A 24,426-nucleotide genomic window follows, 5' to 3' on the forward strand; every position below is an offset into this window, starting at 1 on the left:
TCATGATCGCGGAACCGCTAGGCGTGTGGCTCGTATAATGAGATATTCAGGGTACTCTTAATATGAGATAATTATTGCTCGAATATGAAGATTATGTAGTGTAATAAAAAGAAAGAAAATACTACTTAAGGTTAAAGAAAAGTTAATACGAATTTATATTACGAATTTTTGTGTATTTAATTTTTATAGAATCTGACTATGGAGGTTAGAGATACGAGGAAGCGTCGACAGTGGAATCGTGAAGATTTGGCGAAGGCTGTGGCAGCAGTATTTTTATAAAACTATCTAATAAAGTTTTTTAATTGCAATACTGATGTATTTTGCACTTTTAACACCGATTTCTCGAGGTATCTTATATTAGGAGCACACTTTCTCGATCCTGCGTAAAGCTCTTTTTTCAAATTTTTTTAATTTTCAGAAAAAATAATATTTAAATTAGATTTTTCATTTCCCCAACCTAAAGCTTATTAAATTCTCTTCAAGATAACGTATTACATTTTTAAATTCTGCCTATAGATTTCCTTACATTCGGCAAAATCGATATGGTACCTCATAATCGGGGACTTTCCTCTATGTATGCATTTTCAGGCAATCTATGCTATAGAGGCTTATATAAATATATAAAATCTTGCAAATCTCTTATCCTGACGGCATATCACAAGGATTAGTCGTGTTTTGTTACGCGTAGGTGTGCAACGCGATATACGTGGCTGATTTATCATGTTACGTGAACATTGCCGCAATTGTTCCGTCGCGTTATACGAGACTGCGTTATATGGGAGTCTACTGTGCTCGAAACGAGCGGGACACACGGTATCGTTCGGTATGTGCCGCGCGCGCGCGGCACTTTTTAAGCCCGGGACGACCCTGTCGAAGTTAATTCGTCGCATCCGGTTTCGATCGATGTCGTCGAAATTACGAGACGCGCGAAAATAGATCTACGACGAGAAGGTCCCGTTTTATCCTCCCGTTCGTTTAAAATTTACGTCAGATATCGGTTTTATTATCTCCATTTCCTTTTTACGTTTCCTGCCGGTCTCCGTCGACCAATCGAGCCTCGGTGTCGCAATATTCCATTTCTGGAGATCCCACGTCTCCGGAAAGCATCATTTATTTCGCTTGACACGTTTCTGTACATCGGTAATTTCCTAAATCCACTACATCCGAACAGTTTCGACCAGCAAAGAAATGCCAGAAGACTAAAATAAAATAACTCTAGACGGACCTCGATAAAAATTATAAATAAATAATCAGTGATACTAAATCCGTCAGTATTCACGGGAAATTATCGGCGTACCTTGCGCTCTCGGGCGATTCGCGTAAAGTTGAGAAAGATAATACTCGCGCGTAGGAGCTCCCTTGAGAATGTAACTGCCGGCATGCATTGCGGACAATTGCGAAATGTCGCGGTCTGAATATCTCTCAATCGAAAGATATCCTCGCGGGATTCCTGTCCACCGCGCGTGAATTTGCACGCGCATTTGCCGCGCCGTATGTACCCTCCAGCTAAGCAGAAGGCAGAGGAAACGGCGGGGGGAGAGGGATCGGAGATGGAGAGAAAGGAAGAACGCGGCTGCGAGCGCCTTTTCCGCCGGAAGAGGACTCGCACGAGAGCGTTTCTAGTTCCTGTCGCTCGCCTACGAGCCAAGTGGAATTCCGGGCGAGATTGCGAGATCGTTCCGAGCCTCGCGGAATCTCCGCGACATGTTTGATCGCGATCTTGCGGCATTTGGAACAGGTCATTCCTCTCGAAATCGTCATTATTAAAGAGGAGACGTAAAATTGTGAGATTACGTCGAGAGAATCGTAAAATTATGAGCATCTTATCTCAATCATATCTGCCTGAGATTGAAAAGTTAGAAGGATTTGAATTTCTAAGAAAATCTCTTCACATTGACATTTGTAACGTCTTGTACTTCATTCTTGTCATCGTTACTCGAATTGTTATCTTCAAGTCGAATTTTTCTTCTGCTTTATTATATTATTCAATGAGGTCTACTTATAAATCTGCTCGAGTTAAGCTACTTTTACGCCTGCATAATAAAGCTGCATAATTTTAGAAAATTTACTTGCAGAATATAAATAATATTTAAACACGCATGTGACATGTGGACATCTCTTCAGCGCGTTCACAAGACGCTGCGGCACACGTAATGCAAATTATCTTCCTCTCCCTTGCTCTCCGTCCCTCCACGAGACAGCGTTATGAAACATCGTACTAGAGATTGAGAATCGGGCGAGCGTGCGCTCAATGCAACGACGAACGTCGATCGTGTTCTTCGCGCCACGATAGCGTGTTGTTGAACTTGCCACGATAAAGGGCCTCCGCCTCTCCCTCGCTCTCTCCCTCTCCTCCCCTCTTTCTCTCTCTCTCACGTCCTGCTTCGCGCTCGCCTCTCTCTCTCTATCTTTCCTTTTTCCTCCAAGCTTCGGTCACTCACTTATTCTACTCGCTCCTCGTCGAGCTGCCGACTCTCGCATTACGGGACGGCGATGTCGTGCGAGGACGTGTCTTTAAACCGCGCCGCTACGTCCAGCTTCGATTCTGATCCATTTTTATTTTTCAATTTTCAATGATAACTTTAGACATCAGTCGCGACCTCGTCACTTCCTTAACCTCCTATTATCAAACGTGCATTTATACCGATTATCAATATTTATAAATATTTAACGGAATATGTGTATACATTCTTGTGTATAAAGTGCATGCTTATATAAGTGTATATAAATACGTATGTGTTTTTGTACAAAGTCTCTAAGAAAGGAGGTTGAATTTAAAATTTATATTTATTTAAAATTAATATAGGAATCCCTCAAGTATTATACATATACTGTTTTCAGCAATATCCATTTTTGTAGAAACAAAAATGCAAAACTAGCGCTATGCAAGACAAGTATAAACGATTTTTCGTGGATTCTCAAGATTAGTTGTCAGGGACGATCTACAACGATTTTCGATCGACCAGCGAGATTCCGTTCTCGCTGGAGGAACGAAAGCTCAATGAACGGGCGCGTTTCATGCGTTTCAACGCGAAAGACTGATAACTGACGATAGGTCTATTTTATCGTTGGCGCTCTCCTATTATGCGCCGGCGGACGACGGTCTGCTTGTCGCTTAGGCGGCCTGATAAAGGAGGCAGAAGAAAATGGAGAAGTCGCGCGATACAAGTCGGAGCGAAGACCGCGAGGAGGAAGAAGAAGAAGAAGAAGCAGCGGCAGCACAGCAGCGACGATGCTTCACGCAGCAGAGTTTATTTCCGCCAGGACCATCCAATCGTGAAACGCGCCGAGATCTACTCCCGGAGCGGGCGTACAGAGAGAGAGAGAGAGAGAGAGAGAGCGAGACGGAGCAAGAAGAAGAAGAAGAAGAGAAGGAGCATCAAAAGCTCGGCGCTATCGCGACACCATGCTCTCGGGTCATCGAGCCGAGCAGAATCCGCCACCGAATGAATAAACGAATGAACGGATAAACGGACGAGCGATCGGCGGGAAGAGAGGAAAATGGATGCGACGGAAGAGGAGGGGGGAGAGAAAAAGGAAACGACCGGGAAAGAAAACGGCCGGCCGAAAGAATCCGCCGGATTTCCGCTCCGCGTTTAAAGCAGCCGCCTCTCTATCGAGACCGCCGCCGACACGTTGCGCAACGCGTACGCACGTGTGCGCACGTATGCGCGACGCGTATGTGATACGAATGTGTGGACGCGCGGGTACGCCCGATAACGCACGATACGAGCCGAGCGAGGGGGGAAGCGGATAGATGAATAGATAGGCTCTCGGTGCGCCTCCCGGGGTTCGCTAGAGCCTCTTTCGTGCGTGATACGAGTGTGCGAAGCGCACGCACATAGACATGCGACGAAATAAATTCTAAGGAAAGAGTAATAGGCGTTACGTAACGATGTCGATAGTCTCATTAGCGCCATCATTGATATCGCGCTCGTTAAGGCGATCGCGTTTACGGGAAAACGCGCGAATCGAAACGGCGCCTGCGAATCGGCGGGGTCAACGGGCGCGGATCGTCATATCGACGATCCGTTTCGCGCGCGCGATCCCGATCTCGATCTGGATACGTGACGTCTCAAAGCGCGAACGAGATTCTGCACGTTCAATCGGAGTTATTCAAGCATCGTGAAAAATTACTGTCAATTCTGCGCGCGCAATGCTGAGAGTGAGCCAACTAAATCTGCGAATCTTAATGTACGTCTCTCGATACAGCTCCAAACGATGATTTCATTAACAACAACATAATATAATATTGAAAGCAAGCGCCCCTAGCAGAGCACAAATACAGACTCTTCTTAAGAGGGGAGCCTGCTTTAGAACGTTGAAAATAAGGTATAATTTTACGAATTTTTTTGGAGAAACTATACAGCGGATCATTATAAAACTTTGATGCATTTATTAGTACATGTTTAAAGATAAAAAAAATTATTTTTTATTTGAATATATCGCCTGTAGAGGTCGTCCTGGAGGCATCTGAGTGCAGCCGGCATTGTAAATTGGTGAGCATTCTCCCGCCTCCAAATTCCATCCAAACTGAAAAATTGAAATATTTTCTTGTTATTTATGAATTCCCATCGTCGATGAACCTTTAATATTCATAAAAACATTAAGTTAAACAATTATTTTTGCATGAAAAAGTTCAAAAACTTTGCCTAAAAATCGTACTTTTGTGTTCTAAGCTCCACCATTTTGACACTTTTCAACTTTTTTCTTCTCTCTTTGGTTCATCGACGATGGGAATTCATAAATAACGAGAACATATTTCAATTTTTCAGTTTAGACGAAATTTGGAGGCAGGAGAATGCTCACCAATTTGCAATGCCGGCGACGCGGCCGCACTAAGATTTCTCCAGGACGACCTCTACAAGCGATATATTCAAATCAAAAAATAATTTTTTTTATCTTTAAACATGTACTAATAAATGCATAAAAGTTTTATAATGATCCGCTGTATAGTTTCTCCAAAAACAATTCGTAAAATATACCTTATTTTCAGCGTTCTAAAGCAGGCTCCCCCCTTAATATGTTAGCAGTGAAAATGAGCTTTTCCGAAAAGTCGAACGTGTCGTCCAGCCCTCATCATTAAGTATATCTTCTACGATGACGTCGTCAAGAGAAAAAAAATAAAAAAAATAACGTGAATAACGACAAGGCAGCGTCGCGAGGTCGTTACACAACGTGAAGTGTGAAGCTACGACGACGTCGTCAAAATTGGCACGCAGATCGCGGGTGCGAGGCGCGGTGGCCAGATGTGTCCCGAGCTGAAATCCGCTCGGCGCTTGCGAGCTCACGTCGCGGCTCCGTCCTCTTCCGCCCGTAAAAGCCGCGGGGTCCGCTTCCTTTCCCGGGCGCGATATCGCGCGCTCTACCGCCGCCATCGACGCACATCCGGTTGTCCGACAAAGAGTCCCGGCCAACAAACTGACCTGCGCTAACCGGAGTTTCGTGAGACTCGGCCGACGCCCGGGATCATCGTCGGGTCATCCCCGTCGTCAGGGAAACGCGTATCTGACGACCACGTCGATTGGACGCGGCTCGGGCGGAAGTAACTTTCACGGCAAATCCGGAGAGTTTTCCGCCCCGAGTCGCTTTGTTTGCGAAACTACTTCCATCCGTTTTCCATCTGGGGTCGTTGCTAGGCATGAGGAACACTGAACGACGTGTGCAATCGAGGGCTTTGTACTGGAATTAGGCACATGAGCCGATTCCGTTTCTTAAGCCTGAAATAAGGGTCGAGGAAAGGTTTGGTGTAGAGGATATTCCAAAGGGATGTGTGTGTAAAGCTTCACCCTTGAAGTATGTATACTTACCCTCAAAGAAAAACGCTGGAGAGGATAGAGATACCTGAATACTTTCACCACCGCGTGATTCGCGCAGTAATCACGTAAAGAAATCCCAAAATGTTTTCTTAATAACCGCAGCAGTTGGATGCGATCCTTAAGCGTCTCGTCAGGTCTCGCTGATGTCACATCCGGAGAACGAAAAATCAAATTAATAATAAATCAAACAACTCAATGCAAAGAAATGAGACAAAATTAAACGATTTAGAGATTACTGAGAGTCGCGAAGGACACGAGTCGCTCCGATCCACGACAGGATCGTAAAAAGTCAAATTCTCGCAAAAGCGATCCCGCCATTTGTCGATACCGTGGGCACGTCCTACAGGCCCACGTGGAAAAACAAGCGAGCCCATTCGGAATCTCTTGCTACGAAGGACGGCGGAATGGAGATCGTGCGTGGAGAGAAACGTTGTGGAAAATCACCGTGGATTCATCGCGAATTCATCCTGTCGGCGGAGCGTTGGCACGCCGGGTGGAAGTGTTCGAGCCAGAAAACGGTTGAGAAACATCGCCGAGAGGCCCGACGACACAAAGTTTCGCGGCGCGAGCCCCCGCAGGCCCGCGGGAAGTACCGCGTGGGCCCGGATACGTGGTCGGAGCTGCTTTCTACGCGCAAGGGCCCGGAATGTACGTCGCCTCCCTTTCGTGCGAAGGATCCCAAGAGTCTCTCGGTCTCACGTACGAATCGCGATTTTTCACGAGCCGAGGCACCCGATATTTTTTTCGGTGGCGATGGAAAACTCGGCGACTCGCTCACAAGTAATACGAATAGAATAGTAAAATAAAGAATAGTAATTGCTTCTTTCGAATAGTGTGGGAGTTAAATCTCGGCGTCGATTATATTTCGATAATTCGAGAGACTTTTTTTTTAAATCCTTAATTTGGACATTTTGTAAAGAAAAGAGAACGGCGATTTTTATGTAGTTAGTGTACTTCCATCGTGTTTTAACTTTTATATCGCAACGCAATGCATTTATAAAGGCAATCTCTTAAATTCCCTAAATTTAAAAGAAGCCATGCAAAGAAATGAAGTTCTCGAGGACTTCAACATCATCTCGGAGACAAAGCAGATCTCGGGAAACCCCCGAGCGGCACTCGGAGGCTTTTTCAGACAAACAATTCGCGGGGAAGCAGAAAAAAGTCGTTCATAGTGAAAGAGCCAAGAGGAGCGGGGCGAAGCGGTGACAGAGCCGCGCGCTAAATCATCGATCGCGCCGCGCGTGGGTGCGCCAAGCGCGCGCGCACCAGTGGGAGAATATATACATTTCGGATTTTTGATACGCCGGGAATTTGCGTGCCGCTAATGGCATCGCGACGCCTACGGGCGTCCCGAGGCTAGGCAGCAACCTGCAACGTTTCGCGCGCGCGCTACCGCGTAAGGCGAGGCCGGAGAGGCCGGCTGCTACCTACCCACCCGGTTCCTCCCACGGGAGAGAACGGGACAGAGAGAGGAAAGGAGGGAGACCGCAAAACCGGGAGAGAATGAGAGAGAGGGAGAGAGAGAGACTGGACTCTCTTCGATCGGCCGGTCGTTCGATCGGATCCACCTACGGGAGCGAGAGAGCGAGACCGAGAATGCCGGTCGGTCGGTCGGTCGGCCCGGAGCGGTTTATACGTCCGCCTGCTCGATCGACACGATCGATCGGCCAACTGAATCGCCGTATTTCCGCCGAACGAGTTCACCTACGCGCGCGCCGATAGTTCTCGGTTACCGCTCTCCGCACCGCTCCGCTTCGCTTCGGTCCGGTCCGGTCCGGTCGCGACTCCGCCTGATCGCCGCCGCCGCCGCCGTCTCGCATACGCTTGCGTGCCTCCGTCTCGTTCCCGTCCCGTTTTCTCGCTCTCTTCCATTCATCCCTCCGTCGTGAGCGCGCGGATTCAATTTTCGCCGCGGGCCTTCGGCGTAAATTTTATTAATCTCTCCGGCCACTGCGATTACATGGCCCGACGTGGTTATTTTTGGTACGCGCGCCGCCTGACAAGAGGCGCCGGTTTTGCACGCAAAGACCTCGCCGGTGTTTATGCCGTGTATACCGTGAAGGATGATGGAAATACTTCATGAGCACTCGCGCGACATCGCATTCGTTCAATAAAAAGTAACGTGACGCTATTTTTCAATATTTTTTAAGGAGCTTCAAGGCGGTTGCCGGTTACAATGTTTTCTAATGTTGCTTGGCCTGCTGCTCCCCAAGTGGGATCAATCCAACATTAAAGAAGATAAAACAAATAGACACGTACGGACGTCAAGAGCATCGTTCATCTTACGTCGGCGTATCTCGTCGGAGACGGGATTTTTTTACTGCCTTAATATCGAATCATCGAGGAAAACACTGCTGACGCGTCGCTCGCGCGACATGAAAGTTATCGATCTGCCCGGCGATAGCCACCAGTACACGCCGATAACAGGCGAGCGACATGCAGAAAGAGAGAGAGGCGTTCGTCGCCATCCACGATAGGGTTCCAGAAGACGAAGAGGCAGAGGAAGAAGAAGAAGGACGAGAAGAAGAGGAGGAGGAAGAAGAAAAAGAAGAACGTTAAGTCGACTCACGTCTTTGCTCGGGACGCAGATCGGCGTTCCTTCCTTGACGATTCCAGCCTCGACCATCACGCCGATCACGATCGGGTCCCTCGAGTTGAATACGTACTGAAACACGAACGGTAGAATCCACCATTGAGACAGCTGCACAGAGTTAGGACATCGTACCGGCGTAAATCCCGCTTGTTTATCCTGCGCCTTTTCACCCCTGCCCTCTTCGAGGCGAGGGCGCATCGCATCACTCGCTCACCTGCGGCAGGATCTTCAGCTTGCACGGGAACACGGCGATGTGCTTGTTCTCGTCCCGCTTGCGCTGCTTCAGTTCCTCCCTGTAGGCGGTGAATTTGTCGAACAGGTGGTAAATGATGTCCGCCTGGAAGATCTTCACGCCCAGCGAGTCCGCCAGCTCCTGCGCGTCCCTCTCGATTTTTACGTCGAACGCGAGGATCGTCGCGTACCTGCGGGAGAGTTAATCACGACTGATCACTGATCATCAGAAGCCTCGTCGCTCTCATTCGATAGAAAAGATCAGCGGTCAGTTTAATGATTAGTCATAACTGATAAGTAGACAATTAGAATCAAGTTGCTGGAACTTCGTGTCCCGATTTTGTACCGAACGTGCGAAAGGAAACGAGAAACGTTTGTCAATTTTTGGATATGAACAAATCTTTACTCTGGCAGCGCGCCCAAGGAAAGACTTGAAGGAACATAACGAAGTGGCGACCATCTACACTATTACTAAATGATAATCAAGGTCTACTCACTGGCTATCGTGCTCCAACATGATGGACGCTTTCATGACGTCTTTCTTGACGACCGGTCCAATACGAATCCCGGAGTACTGCGGAGAAAAAAGACAGAAATATCCTTAGCGAGCGAGAGATCGTTGAACGCAAGAAAGATGTGCACTAGACAGCGATCGCGAGCGAGCGCGGCTCGTCGTTACGCAAGCAAGTCGCTCCGATTTCGCATAACCGCGTGCAATAACGGCTGTCATCTTGGCAAGCAGCGTTATTACACAGTTTCTTGCATTACGTTATTTCGCGCATTGTTACATAAACGCGAGCGGGGGGGAGCGGAAGGGGCAAGGGGAGAAGCGGGGAGAGCGAGTAATGATTGCGGTAACAATCTAACGGCCCGGTGTCGCGGTTTGCGCTTGTCATCTGCTTAACCCGAACCAGTTCTTGCGGACAATGTAACTTTTCATCGACACTGATATTGGTCACGCGTGACCACGCGGAAGCGCAAAAAACCCCCGGCAATCCATTTGCCTGGACGATGAACGAGGGAGACGCGAGTGAGCGCGGTCGGTCGAACACGCGATACCTCGCGAGTCGCAATCGGTTCTGATCATTTCTGACAGGGTGCTCTTTGTTTTCGGCCTTTGCCTTCGTCGCAGAACGTCGTGTCCGGTTTACAATAACAAATTACAGTAATTGATAATGACAACCTCACGACAGTATTGAACCTGTGAATATTATCGGCTCAAATCATTCCCATTGTCGACAACTAACATTATTTGCAAATATCGAGCATAATCATCGTTAAAATAAAAAATTGTAAACTCAGGAATTATTTTTGAATAACAAGCACACGATCATCATCATCGAAATCCAATTAATAAACACATAAACATCAAATAAAACAAATAAATAAAATAACGACTCCGATGCAGAGCGACGCGCTGCGTTTTCAATGAATGAACAATCCGCCCATATGGCCAACGCGCCGGCGGATGGAGCGGATGGAGCGCGGCGCTCGATTTCGCAACGCGTGCAAATCACCGGTCGCGGGACGGCGGATCCCTGGAATCGTCGCCATCGAGATCACGGGTCCCGCGGGTCCCTCCGCGTACACACGCGGGCTGCGTGCACATGTATGTGTTGCACGTACACATACACGTACGACTAGGCAAAAATAACCAGTGACGCATGCACGCCGGCCAGATTCGGACGGAAAGCGTCCGCGCGAGCGACACGCGAGACGCGACGCGACGCCGTTGAAATAAACGCGCGACGATGATGCGCCTACAAACGAGCCGTTTCGCGGCTTTACCAAGAAAAGCCGCTTCGCGGCCGAGAAGCGGTGGCGCGGTCTGCACCGCGGCCGGAATTAATACCGGCACGACCGGCAGAACGAGCGCGTACCGTAGTAACGTCGCGGGATACGCGGAACCAGATCTGCGTCTGATCCACCGGGAGATATCCTCTCGGGAAGGACAAATCCGTCGAAGAATCCGCGTGTCCGAGGCGTTTCTCGTTAAATCCGGGAGGAAGATGGTCTCTTTCTGTGCACAAGAAATTAATTCCCTAGACCGCGAATTAATAATAATAATAATGAAAAACTTGATAATAATAATTTTAGTATGACGAGCGCATAATTATGATGTTAAAAGCTGAATTAAAGGTTTAGAAATATAAATGTACGTAAACATAAGGTAAATAAGTAAAATGGCGACTACAATGCAGAGGAGGAGATGATCGAACGCGTTTTTTTTTTGTCGGTATCATTTACATAGTTGGGTTGGTTTCATTCTCGCTATTAATAATTAGGTTTCATTATATTTAATGACGCAGCGAGATTGCGCGGTGTAGATTTTTCACGCTTGGGACTTCTCTCCCATTTAATTGTGAGTAAATATAGTCTCCCGATGAACTAGATTTAAAGGGGCGATTAATTAAGAAACGCGTACGTGCACGAGCTTATTTCCGATAACTGTCGGATTACAGCGCAACACGCGGCATTACACTCCGCCTCTTCAATCATCAGCAGCAAGACGAGCTCGTGATCCTCGGCCGTGATTACGCTCGCGAGTCTGTTTTCCGGTTGCGAAACGGATATCAGTTATCCGCCAATGCGGTCAATGTCTGCGACGCGATGCTCTCGATAAACGGGATTAATCGCCGCGTTCGGTTAAGAATCGCAACCGAGTTTAAATGCGTTATACCTCTCTAGCGTGAATACAAGTGTAATGCTAGGAAATGTTGAATGTCCAGGTCGAACGTTTCTCGCTGATCCATTACGGTTGGAAAATACAAAATATTTTTTAGACTCCCGTGAAAGGTTCAATGATATTATATAATACATTCGCGTTTTGTATTTAGATTTACATTTTTATGATAATTATTAGCAGATACGTCAATATCGAATCTCAAAAATTAAATGTATCGAAATTTTTATAAATTTCCTATAAATTAATTTGAAACTTAATTGTGCGGATCGTTCTCTCCTTTCACCGGAGTAATTTTTTTCTCCGTTTCTTTCATAAATATTGAAATTCTCACAGAATTTATTAATATTTTAAAGTACATAAAGATTTTATAACGAACTTTAAATACGCATTTCTCTCTCTCTCATTTCGCGCTCTCAACTCTCAAATCGCATCCTTCTCAATTGCAACGATAATTACTCTCTCGCAGGTATACAGACCGTGCGCATGGTAGCTCCTATTTACGGGCCAATTCTCGAGTTGATATAAGTAAGAAGACGGACGGGGAAAGGTGGAAGACACGAGACAAACGAACGAACGAACGAACGGTCGGACGAATGAACGAGCAGAAGATGATACGTTCCCGAAGACTATCTGAGATAAACATGTTTTAGAACATCCGGTGCACGTCGCATTCCGATCGTGACACAAGATACACCGTCAATTCATCGGTTCTGCGAGTCGGTCAAAACCTTTGATTCGACTTTTGCGTCGAATTTTACTTTATTTAGTCTAGCTTTAAGTGAGTGTATCAAAGGCTATAAAATCAAGAAATGAAGAGTGATGAAGAAGAAGAAGTTGTACATTAATGGATATTAATGCTCGCGCGCATTACTCGGCGATATTCGTTGTTAACGATGGCAAAATCTTATTAAATTGTCACCGATTACCGTCAAATCGCTAACAACTTGTAATAACTTTAACTAATTTTCCTATAGTTATTCTTTCCGGTTGTTATATATGCTTCTTTGAGCGGCGTATGACATCTAGACTCTACATAATCATCGCCACTCTTGAAGTTGCATACGGACCGACTGTTCATCGGGAACTTTACGACAGCAACTTCACGGCGTTCCTCAGCGCGCACCATCGAAATTCGTGGCGAGCCATGGCGCGAGTTGACGATAACTTCACTCCAGAGGAACGGATGCTCCTGAAGGAGGACGAGAGAGAGAGAGAGGGGGGGGGAGGGGAAGGGAAGAGGAGGAGGAGAAGAGTACAGGGCTGAAGAGAAGAGAGGTGCTGCAGTGAAAAAGAACTCAGCGGGTACGGGAGAAAAGAGGAGAGGAGGGACGAAGCACGCAGGGAAAAAGAGAGAAAGAGAGAGGGGGAAAGAGAGAAAGAGATCTAGCACGACGAGAAAAGGCGGACACGGCAGATGTTGCCAGCGAAAGAAACGCCGCCGCCGCTGGTACAAGCGGGAGGAAGTTGGGTGGAAGAGCGAGACGGCGAGGAAGCGGGACGAGGGGGCCTCTGGCAGCGAGGCACGAGAGGAGGGCTCGGGAGAAGGGAGGATCGGGGGCAAAGAGGCGGGAGGGGTGCGCTTCCGGCATTTAAAACCAGCCGTCGGGGCACGGATCCTCTTTAGCCTCTCGTCGTAACTGCGGCACGCTTGCCGAAGAAGGAAACGCTAATTTATTAAACTCGCCTCCCGTTCCGCTCCTCCTGCATATCCTGTCCGTACGAGCGCGCGCGAATGCGCGCTCGCTCGCGCTATGATCAGCGTCACCGAAGGACGAAGAGGCGCACGTGCACCTGTTTCGAATTCGGTAACGCGCAACGTTTTTGCTAGGTCTCTTATGATCAGGCGCGACAGTACCGGGAGAACAAGAGAAAGCGAGGGAGAGCGAGAGAAAGAGAGGGCAATTTCAGATTTATTTCGTCAGATTTTCTAGATTTTAAGACTCGTTACGGCATCATAAGGACAAAGCGATGCCGGAAACAATGAAATGTGTTGAGAAAATAATAAATTAAATTCAAATTCCCTTTGACAGCCTTCGTCGGAGAAAAGGGCGTTTCCGGATTAGCCGAGAGATTTTCGCCGGAATTGCGACTGAAAGGACATCCGGGTTTTTCGACACATCCGACGGTATGATCCGTCGGGTTAGCGCTTCCGGCGGATTTTAACCGAAATCCGCATGACGCTCTAACGACGTTCAATCCGCCGGCTCTTTTTCCTGATCGCCCCGTGAAAAACGTGCTCGCGCGACGCGCCGGAGCGTGCACGGACGCGGCGCGCGTCCGCGCCCCGCATCCGCTCCCATGTCCCCGGTATATGCAGCGCGCGCGCACTCATATGCCGCGGTTAGAAACAATGCGAGGAAACGAGCCATCTTTTCCTGCTGCACCGCACCGCACCGCCGCGCGGAAGAGCGAGCTACACGCTTCCGTCCGCCCGTGAACGCCGAACGAGCGTACGCGGGTAGCCCGAGGCCGCTTCCGAAACTGACCGACCGGATGCTGCGAAATTTCGGAACGGTGCCGGGCTTTTCGAAAAGACGAAGTCTTTCCACTGTGCCGAAATTGCGAGAATCTCGCCGCTTCCCGGGATACTCGAAACCTCGGTTTCTGAAGTTCTATGAGAGTATAGTTTCTTTTAAGGGAACAACGATACGTTGTCGCCGGCATCGTGCATACGGCAAGATGCTCTTTGTATGCCGCTGTTTTAGTTGAAGAAAAAAATCCCAAAGCTCCTTAATCCGGAACCTCCAAGCACTTGTAAGATATTCGTAATGATAACGTGATGATGACGGTAATGACAACGACGACGAATTCAAATGATCGGATTTCGCCTAGATAGTTTGAGGGAGAGAACGAACGAAAATCCGGTCGTCGCCGGCGGAGCGGAAATCCTAATTACGGATTGTGTAATTTGTTAGACAAGAACGATAGGTATCGTGACGGTTTATGAAAATGCATTAGTCTCGTTTCGAGGGAACCCGCTTCTTAATGGATAACTGGCGTGTAAGAAACCACTGTCGTGCCGGGCGTTCAGAAACAATGCGAGGAAGCGAACCATCTTTTCCTGTTGTGTTCGCATTGAAACGGAGTCGAGAACGTGGCGGCCTGCCGCTCCGGCTGGATACGCGCTTTTTAAGAAAACGTACCAAATAAATGCAACCACGCCAACGACGGATGTACAGGAGAATGATGCACGAAAAGCAATCTAATTTTTTATGAATATCAATAAGAATCTTTTGAATAATATATATTAATAAAGAGAAAGGATATTAATAATTTCAATTATTATTATCTAAAATGCAGATAATAATAATTCAATAATAAGAAAAATAATAATAAAAATGATCATAAATAATAGTTTCATAAAAGTAAAATAATAAAATTCATAAAAGCATTATTAAATAATATTTTCTAACAATAAGACTTGGAATACGTTGAAAACATGTTCTGCTGAAATCTCAAAAGAAATCGGATGATACTAATTAGAACGCAGATTACCGTATCGTTGTGCAAATTAATAACGACCTCGCGATAATCGATATAACTACGATATTACGCGATAATATTCACGGTGGTAAATTACACGATTCCGAGAACAATATTGACCGCGCTTGTGCCAATTACGGATTCTGCAAATGCGGAGAACACGCGGCCCAATTGCGCGCGAGCGCGCGCCGATAATCAATATTAATCATTGACACCGCCGATATTCCGACGGCACATACGCAGTTTCGAAAAACGATATCAAACGATCCGCTACAGCTCGACATCAGCCGTTACGTAACGGCTGACGCGTAACCGATTTCGGTAATAAACGCGCCGATGTGATCTGCTTCGCGAAAGTCTCGATCGCCCGGGCGGCTTGAGTGGCCGAATTGTTGCTTTCGATTGTTATTACAAGCTGCGCGCGCGCACACGTGCATCTACCTGCTCGCGCGCGAGCGAGCATGCCTATAATCGTCGATCACGCGCATGCGCTGCAGGTTCCGAGAAGAGCGTATCGCGCGTCCCGATTAAGCCACATGTACCGATCCCGTTTGCCTAAACGGGACGAGGACGGGAAGACGCGCCCGATAAGAATCGTTAATTCAACGACGCCATTGTGCACCGATCGCTCGCGCCGCGCCGCGCGCGCGTCGTTTAATTGCGCGACATGCGTCCGCGCGCGCGCGCGGATACGTACGACTCGTAATAATAGCCCGGAGTCGTTTACATTTGAGGCAGTGCCTTGAAAAACATCTTCATGGTCACCGGGCATTCTTGACCTAAAGACCGCCTCATATTGATCCGCCTTTATGCCAGTCGTTGAATTTAAAAGTTATGTCTTCCCGTTGTCGCGGCGGTCGTAACGGCCGTGCGATGTGTGCAACACCGTTCTGCACCGCGCTTTTTATACACATTCGAGGGATATAACGCGGAAAGAATCATGCACGTTGGCGGGGTGTAACGGATACCGGCGAATGGCTCGAATCTCGCGGCGAGACTCGTAATTCAATATCTCCCGACGCTCCCAATACTGAATCATACCTCCGACATGTTGCAGATATTCGCGGATAGTCTTTCGAGTAAATTAATGAGAACAGCTTGATTCGTAACATATTTTGTTAATATTAGGGGTGTGATTTAGTTTTGAGGGTTTTGCAACAGATGGCTGTAGTGTCAGTTTGTTCCAATAGCTGTTTCCGATAACTGTTCTTTCTTACAGTGTTGACATTATTCATGACATTTAGTAGCATTATAGCAATAGATGCAATAACAGTCGTGTTTATATCATCGTAAAAATGCAACTTCCGAAACAGCATTTTCGACATGCGTTGCTTTTGTTTTTTAATCAAAAGAAAACTGCGGCTGACGGTTATAGAATTCTTGTGGAAACTTATGGTGATTCTGCCCCATAATTAAGACGTGTGAATACTGGTTTAGACGCTTTAAAAGTGGTGATACTGATGTGAAGGACAAAGAACGCTCGGGACAACCAAGAAAGCTTGAAAATGCAGATTTCCAAGCATTATTGGACGAAAATCCAACACAATCCACTTTAGAACTTGCCAGAGCATTAAATGTTGATCGTACAACAGTTACCAAACATTTACTTGAAATGGGAAAAATTCAGAAAGAAGGGAAATGGGTTCGACATCAGTTATCGGAAAGTGCCATTTGAACATTTGCATTTCGTTGATCGGCAGGCAAAAAAAGAAGAGTCTTTTGTCTCGGATTGTTACTGGGGATGAAAAGTGGATCTATTTTGATAATCCGAAACGCAGAAAATCATGGGTGGATCCAGGCGAACCATCAACATCCACTCCGAGACGCAATATTCACGGTTGAAAAGTAATGCTCCGTATTTGGTGGGATAGTGTACTATGAGCTGTTAAATCCGCATGAGGCTGTCACGGCTGATCGTTATCGACACCAATTGTACAAGTTGAAGCAAGCATTGGACGAAAAACGACCACCAATTGCGAGTAAAGGACGGAAAGTGATTCTTCTTCGTGACAACGCTCGACCTGACGTTGCGTTATCAGTGAAAAAAACACTATTAGAGCTTGAATGGCAAGTCTTACCGCACCCCGCGTATTCTCCGGACATTGCTCCATGCGATTATTATTTGTTCCGGTGGATGCAACACGCTTTAGAGGATACACACTTTCATAATTTGGAAGAAGTGCGAAAATTCGTCGACGAATGGATCAACTGAAAAGAAGAGTGATTTTATCGTGGCGGAATCCATCTGTTGCCAGAAAGATGGGAAAAAGTTATAGAAAAGGAAGGAAAATATTTTGATTAAGGTATTCATTCATTATCATATTTAAATACATGCGTTTTTTGAGCAAAAAAAACCCTCAAAACTAAATCACACCCCTAATACTTTGATTGCGTGATGCTCAATATCGTATTGCTTAATTAATACTTAATGGCGGTGAGTAATTCATGACGAATTATGTGATGCAGCAATCAGAGATAACCCAGATTATAATCGAGAGAGCAGCGATAAAGTTCCACTTCTGTTACGCATCTGGCGATACGGATCGAACGAATTCGAATAATCGAATTTCTCGAAGATTTTGCAACGCCTAAAACATTTTTCCCCTCGAACATGGAATCCGCGCTGTTTCTTCGCGCCGGCACGCCACTCGCTATTTTTCGCGGCGTCATCCCGGCGTCCGTCCTGAAACTGCTACGATTCCTGAATCGTCCGTCCGTCCGTCCGTCCGTCCGCCCACGGTGCCCGCGCGCCGAGTGTAGGCTGTTTCCTGTACGTTGATCACGTATTCCTTTTTTCCAGCCTACACACGTCCGCGGGCGCGCTCGCGCGAGCCACCATGTTGGCAAAAGCGAGGCGTTCCGTAAGCGAGACAGAGACAGAGAGAGAGAGGCATATCGTCGCGCGCGTGTTTCGAGTTTAGCCCGTCAACCCTCCCCCCCCCTCCCCCTCTCTCTCAACCTCCTCCCTCGCAAACTAACCTCCACACCGCGCGATACTTTGACTCCGCTTCGACTCCTTCCCTCCTCCACCCTCCCCTTGTCGTCCCCTTTCGCGCCGTGGAAACGTGTCTCTGTGTGCACGTGAGGAAGTTGCGAGGGAGGGAGGGTATAAAGCGGGACGGGAAGAGGGGCAGGAGGGAAGGGGGCGGGGGATCGTGCGTGCGAGTCTCGCGTGTGCGTGCGATGAAATGACCGACGTCACGGGGCCCACGTGATCTCACGCGCGACGCGCGGTGGGGGGAACCCATTCATAACCCGAGCAAGGACAGGCTTAAGGCCGTTTCGGACGGTGTGTTACTCGCACTCGTGCCGAAAGATGACGGCAAGTTTTTTGCGCTCTCGCCCGGCCTCTGTTGCGGCGCGGCGTCGCGGATAAGAAAAGAAAATAAAGAAAAAATGAACGGAGAGAAAGGGAGAAGGTGAAGGAAAAAAAGGACGATTTTTGGACGAACGTCGCGCGCCGGCCTCGTCGCGGGACCGTCGAATGGACGGAATGGGGAAATGCGAGCGCGTTGGTGCAGAAACGTCCCGCGATGTCTGCGAGAAATCGTCGCTATCACTACCGCTATTACGATCGTTGTTGAGCGTAGCGCGCGTTGGAGCCTGTGAATGATATCTTGGTCCCGAGATAACGGGACGCGCGCACTTTTGCCGTACTTCTCCTCTCGCGCGCGCACGCAATACATCTTACGTAAATGTACAATAGTTTGTCCGGCAGCAGAAACGAGCGAAGATGCGATGCGATTAACGCTTGTGAATCGAGCTACACGACGACGACTATATAGTCTTCTGATAAATCACACATTCCGCAAATGGCGCGTCTGTGTGCGTGTATCCATGTGTGCGCGTCATCGCGCATTAACGTAACACGCTTGGTTTCTAAATAGTTCACGGAGTTTTGATAGAAGTTAGATTACTACCGAGTTATCGACGGGAACTCGCGTAATCGCTCCCGCGCGATAAATAGCATGTTGTTATGCAATAATAATAACACAGCAATAATAACGGTAATAAAGTAATAAATAAAACGATGATAATAATGTAGGAAAGAGAACGAGTACACAATATATACTCTTAATAGCATAACATTAAAAATGATAATGGGAGTGATAATAGTAATAACAGGAATAATAATAATAATAATAATAATGGTAATAACAGCTGATTTCGATCATTTGACGAGATTCGAGTATCAGTGCTCGACGAAACGGGCGGGAGAATTCGGAGGTGCGGCGCGCGGACGAATTTCACGGCGCGCGAAATTTTTGTCAGCGCGTAGCGTAATATAAGACACCCTGTAGAAGGTTGCGAGGCGTGCCCACGGTTGGACAGCGCGGCTGATAGCACGATGGATCACGAGTACGAGCACCGTGTGCGACCAATGAGCCGTATCCTGCTAAACTGTTAAGAAGGAAGTGGTTCGTTGCTGCTGCTGTTCTCTCTCCATCTGTCTATCTATCTAGCTACCGATCTATCTGTCTGTCCGCCGTTGATCTCTCTCTCTCCCTTACCCCCCGACCCTCTCTTTCTCTCTTCCACTCTCTTTTTCTCTCCGCTCCTAATCTAGCCTCGTCGACGTGCTCGTTTTATTTATTTATACATACGCACGTCTTTTTTGTTTGGGATTTATTTGTGTATTATGCGCGTATTACGATTGTTCTTCTATTACGCGGTAATTTATGAGAAATGTTTCTTTCGTTCGGCTGAGGAAGAAGGTACATGTAGACGAAGGGAAATTACGAGATGTGATATATATTTAAAAAGTGTGGCGACTCATTGTACACTTAAGTATACGATACTTATACATGTACGTACGCGGAGATAAATTGTGCAAGCATCGTAAGCGTTGCTGATCAAATAATATCTAGATAGATAATGGCATCATTACTTTCACGCGTGATACAGGATAAATAAATATATGATGCAACAATCATATGATTATATTTATATCGCGTTTCTTCGGAAAGAAACCGAAGAGCGTAACAGCGACGATTAGAGCACGCGACTGCGTTATTTAGCGTCAAATAATTGTTCACGCAACGCGACGCGTATTCTCTCCGCGAACTTGCGATTGCCGAGAATAAAAAGAAAACATTCCCCGATAAGAATATTATGTTGGTCGCGGATGTAGCAACACGAACGCGCAAATCATTTCAACCTGACGATCGCAGGCGAATAGTCGGCCAAATAAATGCTACTCGCGCGATTTCGAGATAGTTCTTTCGAGATTTTTCAGGTAACGCCGGGTGCATCAAAATGAGAAGATCATTTTCAAGCGAGCACTCACCGGTATCTTGCTACTCTTCAAGAAGTCCAGGAGCGCTTCGAGGGCACCCAAGGTCGACGCCTGAACGTAGACTCCTCGCTCGGCCAAACGTATATTTCCAAGGGCACTCGACAATTCCTTCGCTATCTCTTCCTTCATGACGTCCACCTCGTCCGGTTTTTGTGCGACTTGCATATTTAATCCTGTACATAAAAATGACCTCGCATCATTGCTTTCGTTCAGTAGATGTAAGAGCAAGTTGAAAGACTTGTATTATTATTATTATTATGAGAAATAAAGAATTGTAAGAAACTGCTTGATCTCGAGAATAAACCACGTACCGGCAATGGCTTTCTCCAAATCCTTTGCGGCAATTTTCACTCCCTGAGCGGCCTTAACTTCACGATGCTCAATGTACGCGTTCTAGAGAGTAAGAAAAATGTATATAATTTAATAGGTATTTTATAAAAATCTCTCCCTTTACAAATATTGGGAGTTGACTGAAAAGTCCGTCCAGATTTTTTTACCAGAGCTCAAACGCAAAACTTTGTATTAAGATTTAATTTTATTTAAAAAATCCGCATGGACTTTCCAGTCAACCCAGTGCAACATATATAACCATAGAAATTTCCCTCCAAGAATATAATATATAAAATATATATAACAGTATTATATTTCGTAAAGATTCTCCAAACATGTGAAGAATAATGTGTCGTAATGCCACCGCTTGCAACATGCGAAATACGTGTGTCTGAAAAATTACCTTGACTCTCAGTTCCTTCAATGGCTGCGGCATGAGAAGCGATCGAATTTGCGTTACGATAGGCCCGTCCGTACCAGCGATAATGACTGTATCGCCTTCCCTCAATATACCGTTGACTAGAATACAGTCTATTGTGGTGCCGAGTCCAGGCAACGCTTTGACTTCCAACACGGTCGCCTGGAGCTCCTCGCTGTACATCAATCTCTTGGCCAGAGGACCCTGGCAGGCGTCAACTATCAATGCCAACAGGTTGCCCATACCTTCGCCTGCACGATGATACGATGACGTGTGAAAACGGCTGCGTCTCACGCTACATCCTAGCCTCAAATGTATTATAATAATACTGACCTGTTATGGCGCTAGTAGGAACTAGTGACACGTAACTCCTAGGATCCGGATTCTCGTAAAATATCGCCGCGTTCAGACTTTGCTCGGCAAACTGTACAATTATGTCCTTCGTCCGCTTCTCGAATTCCCGCTGAGTATTAGGTGCCTGATTCTTCACTATATCTTGGACGTCCTTACGGTTCATGGTTTGCCAATCGTATAACCTGAAGATTGGATCACACCGTAAATTTATAATGCAGTTTCACGAATCGTACATTGTTTAGTAATGGACAGCTCTGAAACGCGATATCTCCAGGCAATCACGACTAACTTGTGAAATATGAAAGTAAATGACGAAAATAGTCATGAGGGTCGATCTATCGATCACCGCTGCTGCGCAGAATTACCTGTCGATTTTATTGAGGGCGACGACGAAGGGGCACTTCTTCGCCTTCAACAAATTGATACTCTCTATGGTTTGCGGTTCCAATCCGTGCATAATATCTACAACTAAGATTGCTATATCACAAAGAGAAGACCCCCTGCTCCTGAGGTTACTAAACGATTCGTGACCAGGCGTATCTATGATCAAGAGACCAGGAATTTTAAATTTCTTGTCAGCGAACTAAAAACAAAAAAAAGAAATGATGCACGTTGTAACATGTCCAGAGATTGTTCGATAGTTTGAGTATCAAGCGAATACTTACGCCTTTCACGTGCTTCGTCGACTCCTGGATGGCTTCGATCGGCACGTTGGTGGCACCTATCTGTTGCGTTATACCGCCGGCTTCCCCGTCCTGCACGTTCGTCCTCCTCAACTTGTCCAGAATCTTAGTTTTGCCGGTATCTACGTGGCCCAATACGCAAACGACAGCAGCCCTCAGATTATCCAGGGATTTCTTCTTCTCGGCCTCGATACGACGATTCTGGATTCGTTCGCGCGCGCGTTCCTTCTTCCGCGCGGCATCCGGTATCTTATCCTCCACCTCGCTGTCCTCGTCGCTCTCCTCCTCGGATTCGGACTCGCTGCTGCTCTCACTCTCCGTTTCGCTCTCTGAGAATTCCTTTTTCTCTAATTCAACTTTGACTTGTTCGACAGGTTCTTTCGCCTTCTCGGGTGTCTTCGGGGCGTCATCCGATTTGTCTGAAATTAATTAAAAATCCGATCACTAAAAATTTAGAAATACGAGTGTCGTTTAATAAGTCCTTGGAAAATATATACATACGTCAGCTATCGTGTTAGTTTGATATTAGTACCGCCATCTTATATATTTTCTAAGGACTTATCAAACGACCCTCGTAGTCGTTGAATTTATAAAATTATGTATTTAATAAAAGTAATAAGATTAATATATCTGTAATATATATCATCTAAAAATATAATTCGTATAATTCACGTAAACATATGATTTGAACAATCTACATGCAGACAGATACCTTCTTCTTCCTCGTGTTCGTCCTCCGTGGTATCAGCATCCCACGAATCCTTGACGTCGTCCTCCTCCTTCTTCTCTTTCACTTCCTTCGCCGGCTCGTCCACGATTTCTACTTGCACCTGAGCCGCAGGCGTTTCACCCTCCTCAGTCTTTACTTCGTCCTTCTTCTCCACGCTGATCTGCTGCTTCAGTTTATTTGGCCTGATTCGCGTTCCTGGAGCGATTCAAAGAATTCGTTAGTACAACTGAGTTTAGCGATAATCAATGTCGATCATGCGCTGCACATAGCACATTCAACCAAAATACCTGGCCGAGGCTTTTTGTCTCCCACATCCGGCAAGTCGAGACCCTGAGCTTTAAGCGCCTCGATCATCGCCTGCGCCCTCGCTCTGTCCTGCTTCTGTTTCGTGGTCAGGAACTTTCCCTCCGCCTTCAATCTCTCCTTCCGTTGCTTCTCCTTCAGCTTCTTCTTCTCCTTGCGTTCCTGTTCTAGCCGCAACTGCTCCAACCTCGCCTGCTCTCGCAGTTCCTCCTGCCGTAACCTTTCCTCCTCCTCGCGCTTCATCCTCTCCTCCTCTTCCTTCAACTTCCTCAAAGCCTCCTGCATAGCGGCGATGGTCTTCTTCCCGGGACCCTTGGCTGTTCGAAAATTCTGCTATGTTAGAAGAATAATTGATCAAATAGCGCATTGCTTAATCAACGAAATTACCTTTCTCCTTGGCTCCTTCTTCCTTGGCACCTTTCTTCTTTTTCTTCTTCGAACTTTCTTCAGGTTCAACAGCGTCACCGTCAGCCTCCACGTTGTCCTGTTTCTTCTCAGCAGCAGCAGGTTTATCATTTTTCTTCTCGTCAGGGGCTGCTACCATGGTTTCCTCACCGTCATTCTCTTTCTTAGTGACATCCTTAGTAGCTTCCTGTTGTAATAAATATTAAAGGCTGAATGTTAATAACAAAAGGTATTGATTATTGAATAATAAATTTCTATGAGAATTGCATGAAATTTATTTATATATAATTATAAGTAAATTGTACTGTTTGCTTACCGCCTTCTTCTGAGCTAGTTTCTTCTGCTTCTCCCTCTCCTTTTTCTCTTTCTTCTTTTGCGCCGCTGTCTTCACAGTGCTAACTTCAACGTCCATGTCGGCATTGTTTGATTCTGGAGCTATGGTTCCGTTATTATCCGCGGTTTCCTCTTTGACGTCATTCTTCTCGGTTTTTTCCTTTTTCTTATCCTTCTTCCCTTTCTTCTTTTTATCATCGTCGTCAATCGTTTGCTCCGTTGATTCAGGTTTGTTCTCAACCTTGTTGTCCTTAACTGTTTTCTCTCCGGAGTACTCCAATGCCAGCTCTGCCAAGACTTGCTCAATGTCCTCATCGCTGTCATTGCGCTTTCTCCTTCCTATATTTAGAGAAGCCAGAAATTTTATTTTTGTGAACTGCCAATGAAAAAATTGCAAAGTTACATATACTTATCACTCTACACTATTATATATATGCATAGAGTGTACAATAAATCACGATCTTAAAGTACTGCTGTATTTAATCAGATATATTTTTATTGATACATAATTAATTAAAATAAAATAATTAAATGTGTCCAAAGCAATTCAACTTTCATCTACAAGTATACAATAATAATTTCATATGCAACATAAGCATGAAGTATCACATACACATCTCAGAACTTACACAGTCACAGTAGGAAATAAAAAATGTTGACATTCTCAGTCACCCTTACAAACGTTTAATGAATTTTAAGTATCACTAACACTATTCAAAGGTCATCAACTTTCACTATCAAGAAGAAGAAGCAACTGTCACT

At 46.3% G+C, this 24,426-nt stretch overlaps 1 protein-coding gene across 1 annotated transcript in view; it reads right to left on the minus strand.

The window, feature by feature from the left end:
- The window catches only part of LOC105283971 (eukaryotic translation initiation factor 5B), a 40,301-nt gene that overhangs the window by 15,031 nt on the left and 844 nt on the right, over positions 1-24,426 (minus strand). Inside the window, exons 2-14 of the mRNA XM_011347135.3 lie at positions 23,648-24,003; positions 23,314-23,518; positions 22,911-23,243; positions 22,606-22,818; positions 21,876-22,312; positions 21,576-21,793; positions 21,190-21,392; positions 20,842-21,107; positions 20,420-20,501; positions 20,100-20,281; positions 9,141-9,217; positions 8,627-8,834; positions 8,389-8,484 (exon numbers count right to left, since the gene is read on the minus strand). Coding sequence (XP_011345437.1) covers positions 8,389-8,484; positions 8,627-8,834; positions 9,141-9,217; positions 20,100-20,281; positions 20,420-20,501; positions 20,842-21,107; positions 21,190-21,392; positions 21,576-21,793; positions 21,876-22,312; positions 22,606-22,818; positions 22,911-23,243; positions 23,314-23,518; positions 23,648-24,003 — 2,876 coding nt within the window. The remainder of the gene's footprint in view (positions 1-8,388; positions 8,485-8,626; positions 8,835-9,140; positions 9,218-20,099; positions 20,282-20,419; positions 20,502-20,841; positions 21,108-21,189; positions 21,393-21,575; positions 21,794-21,875; positions 22,313-22,605; positions 22,819-22,910; positions 23,244-23,313; positions 23,519-23,647; positions 24,004-24,426) is intronic.

Source organism: Ooceraea biroi, chromosome 1 (genome assembly GCF_003672135.1).
Source record: "Ooceraea biroi isolate clonal line C1 chromosome 1, Obir_v5.4, whole genome shotgun sequence".
Classification (NCBI taxonomy): Eukaryota; Metazoa; Arthropoda; class Insecta; order Hymenoptera; family Formicidae; genus Ooceraea; species Ooceraea biroi.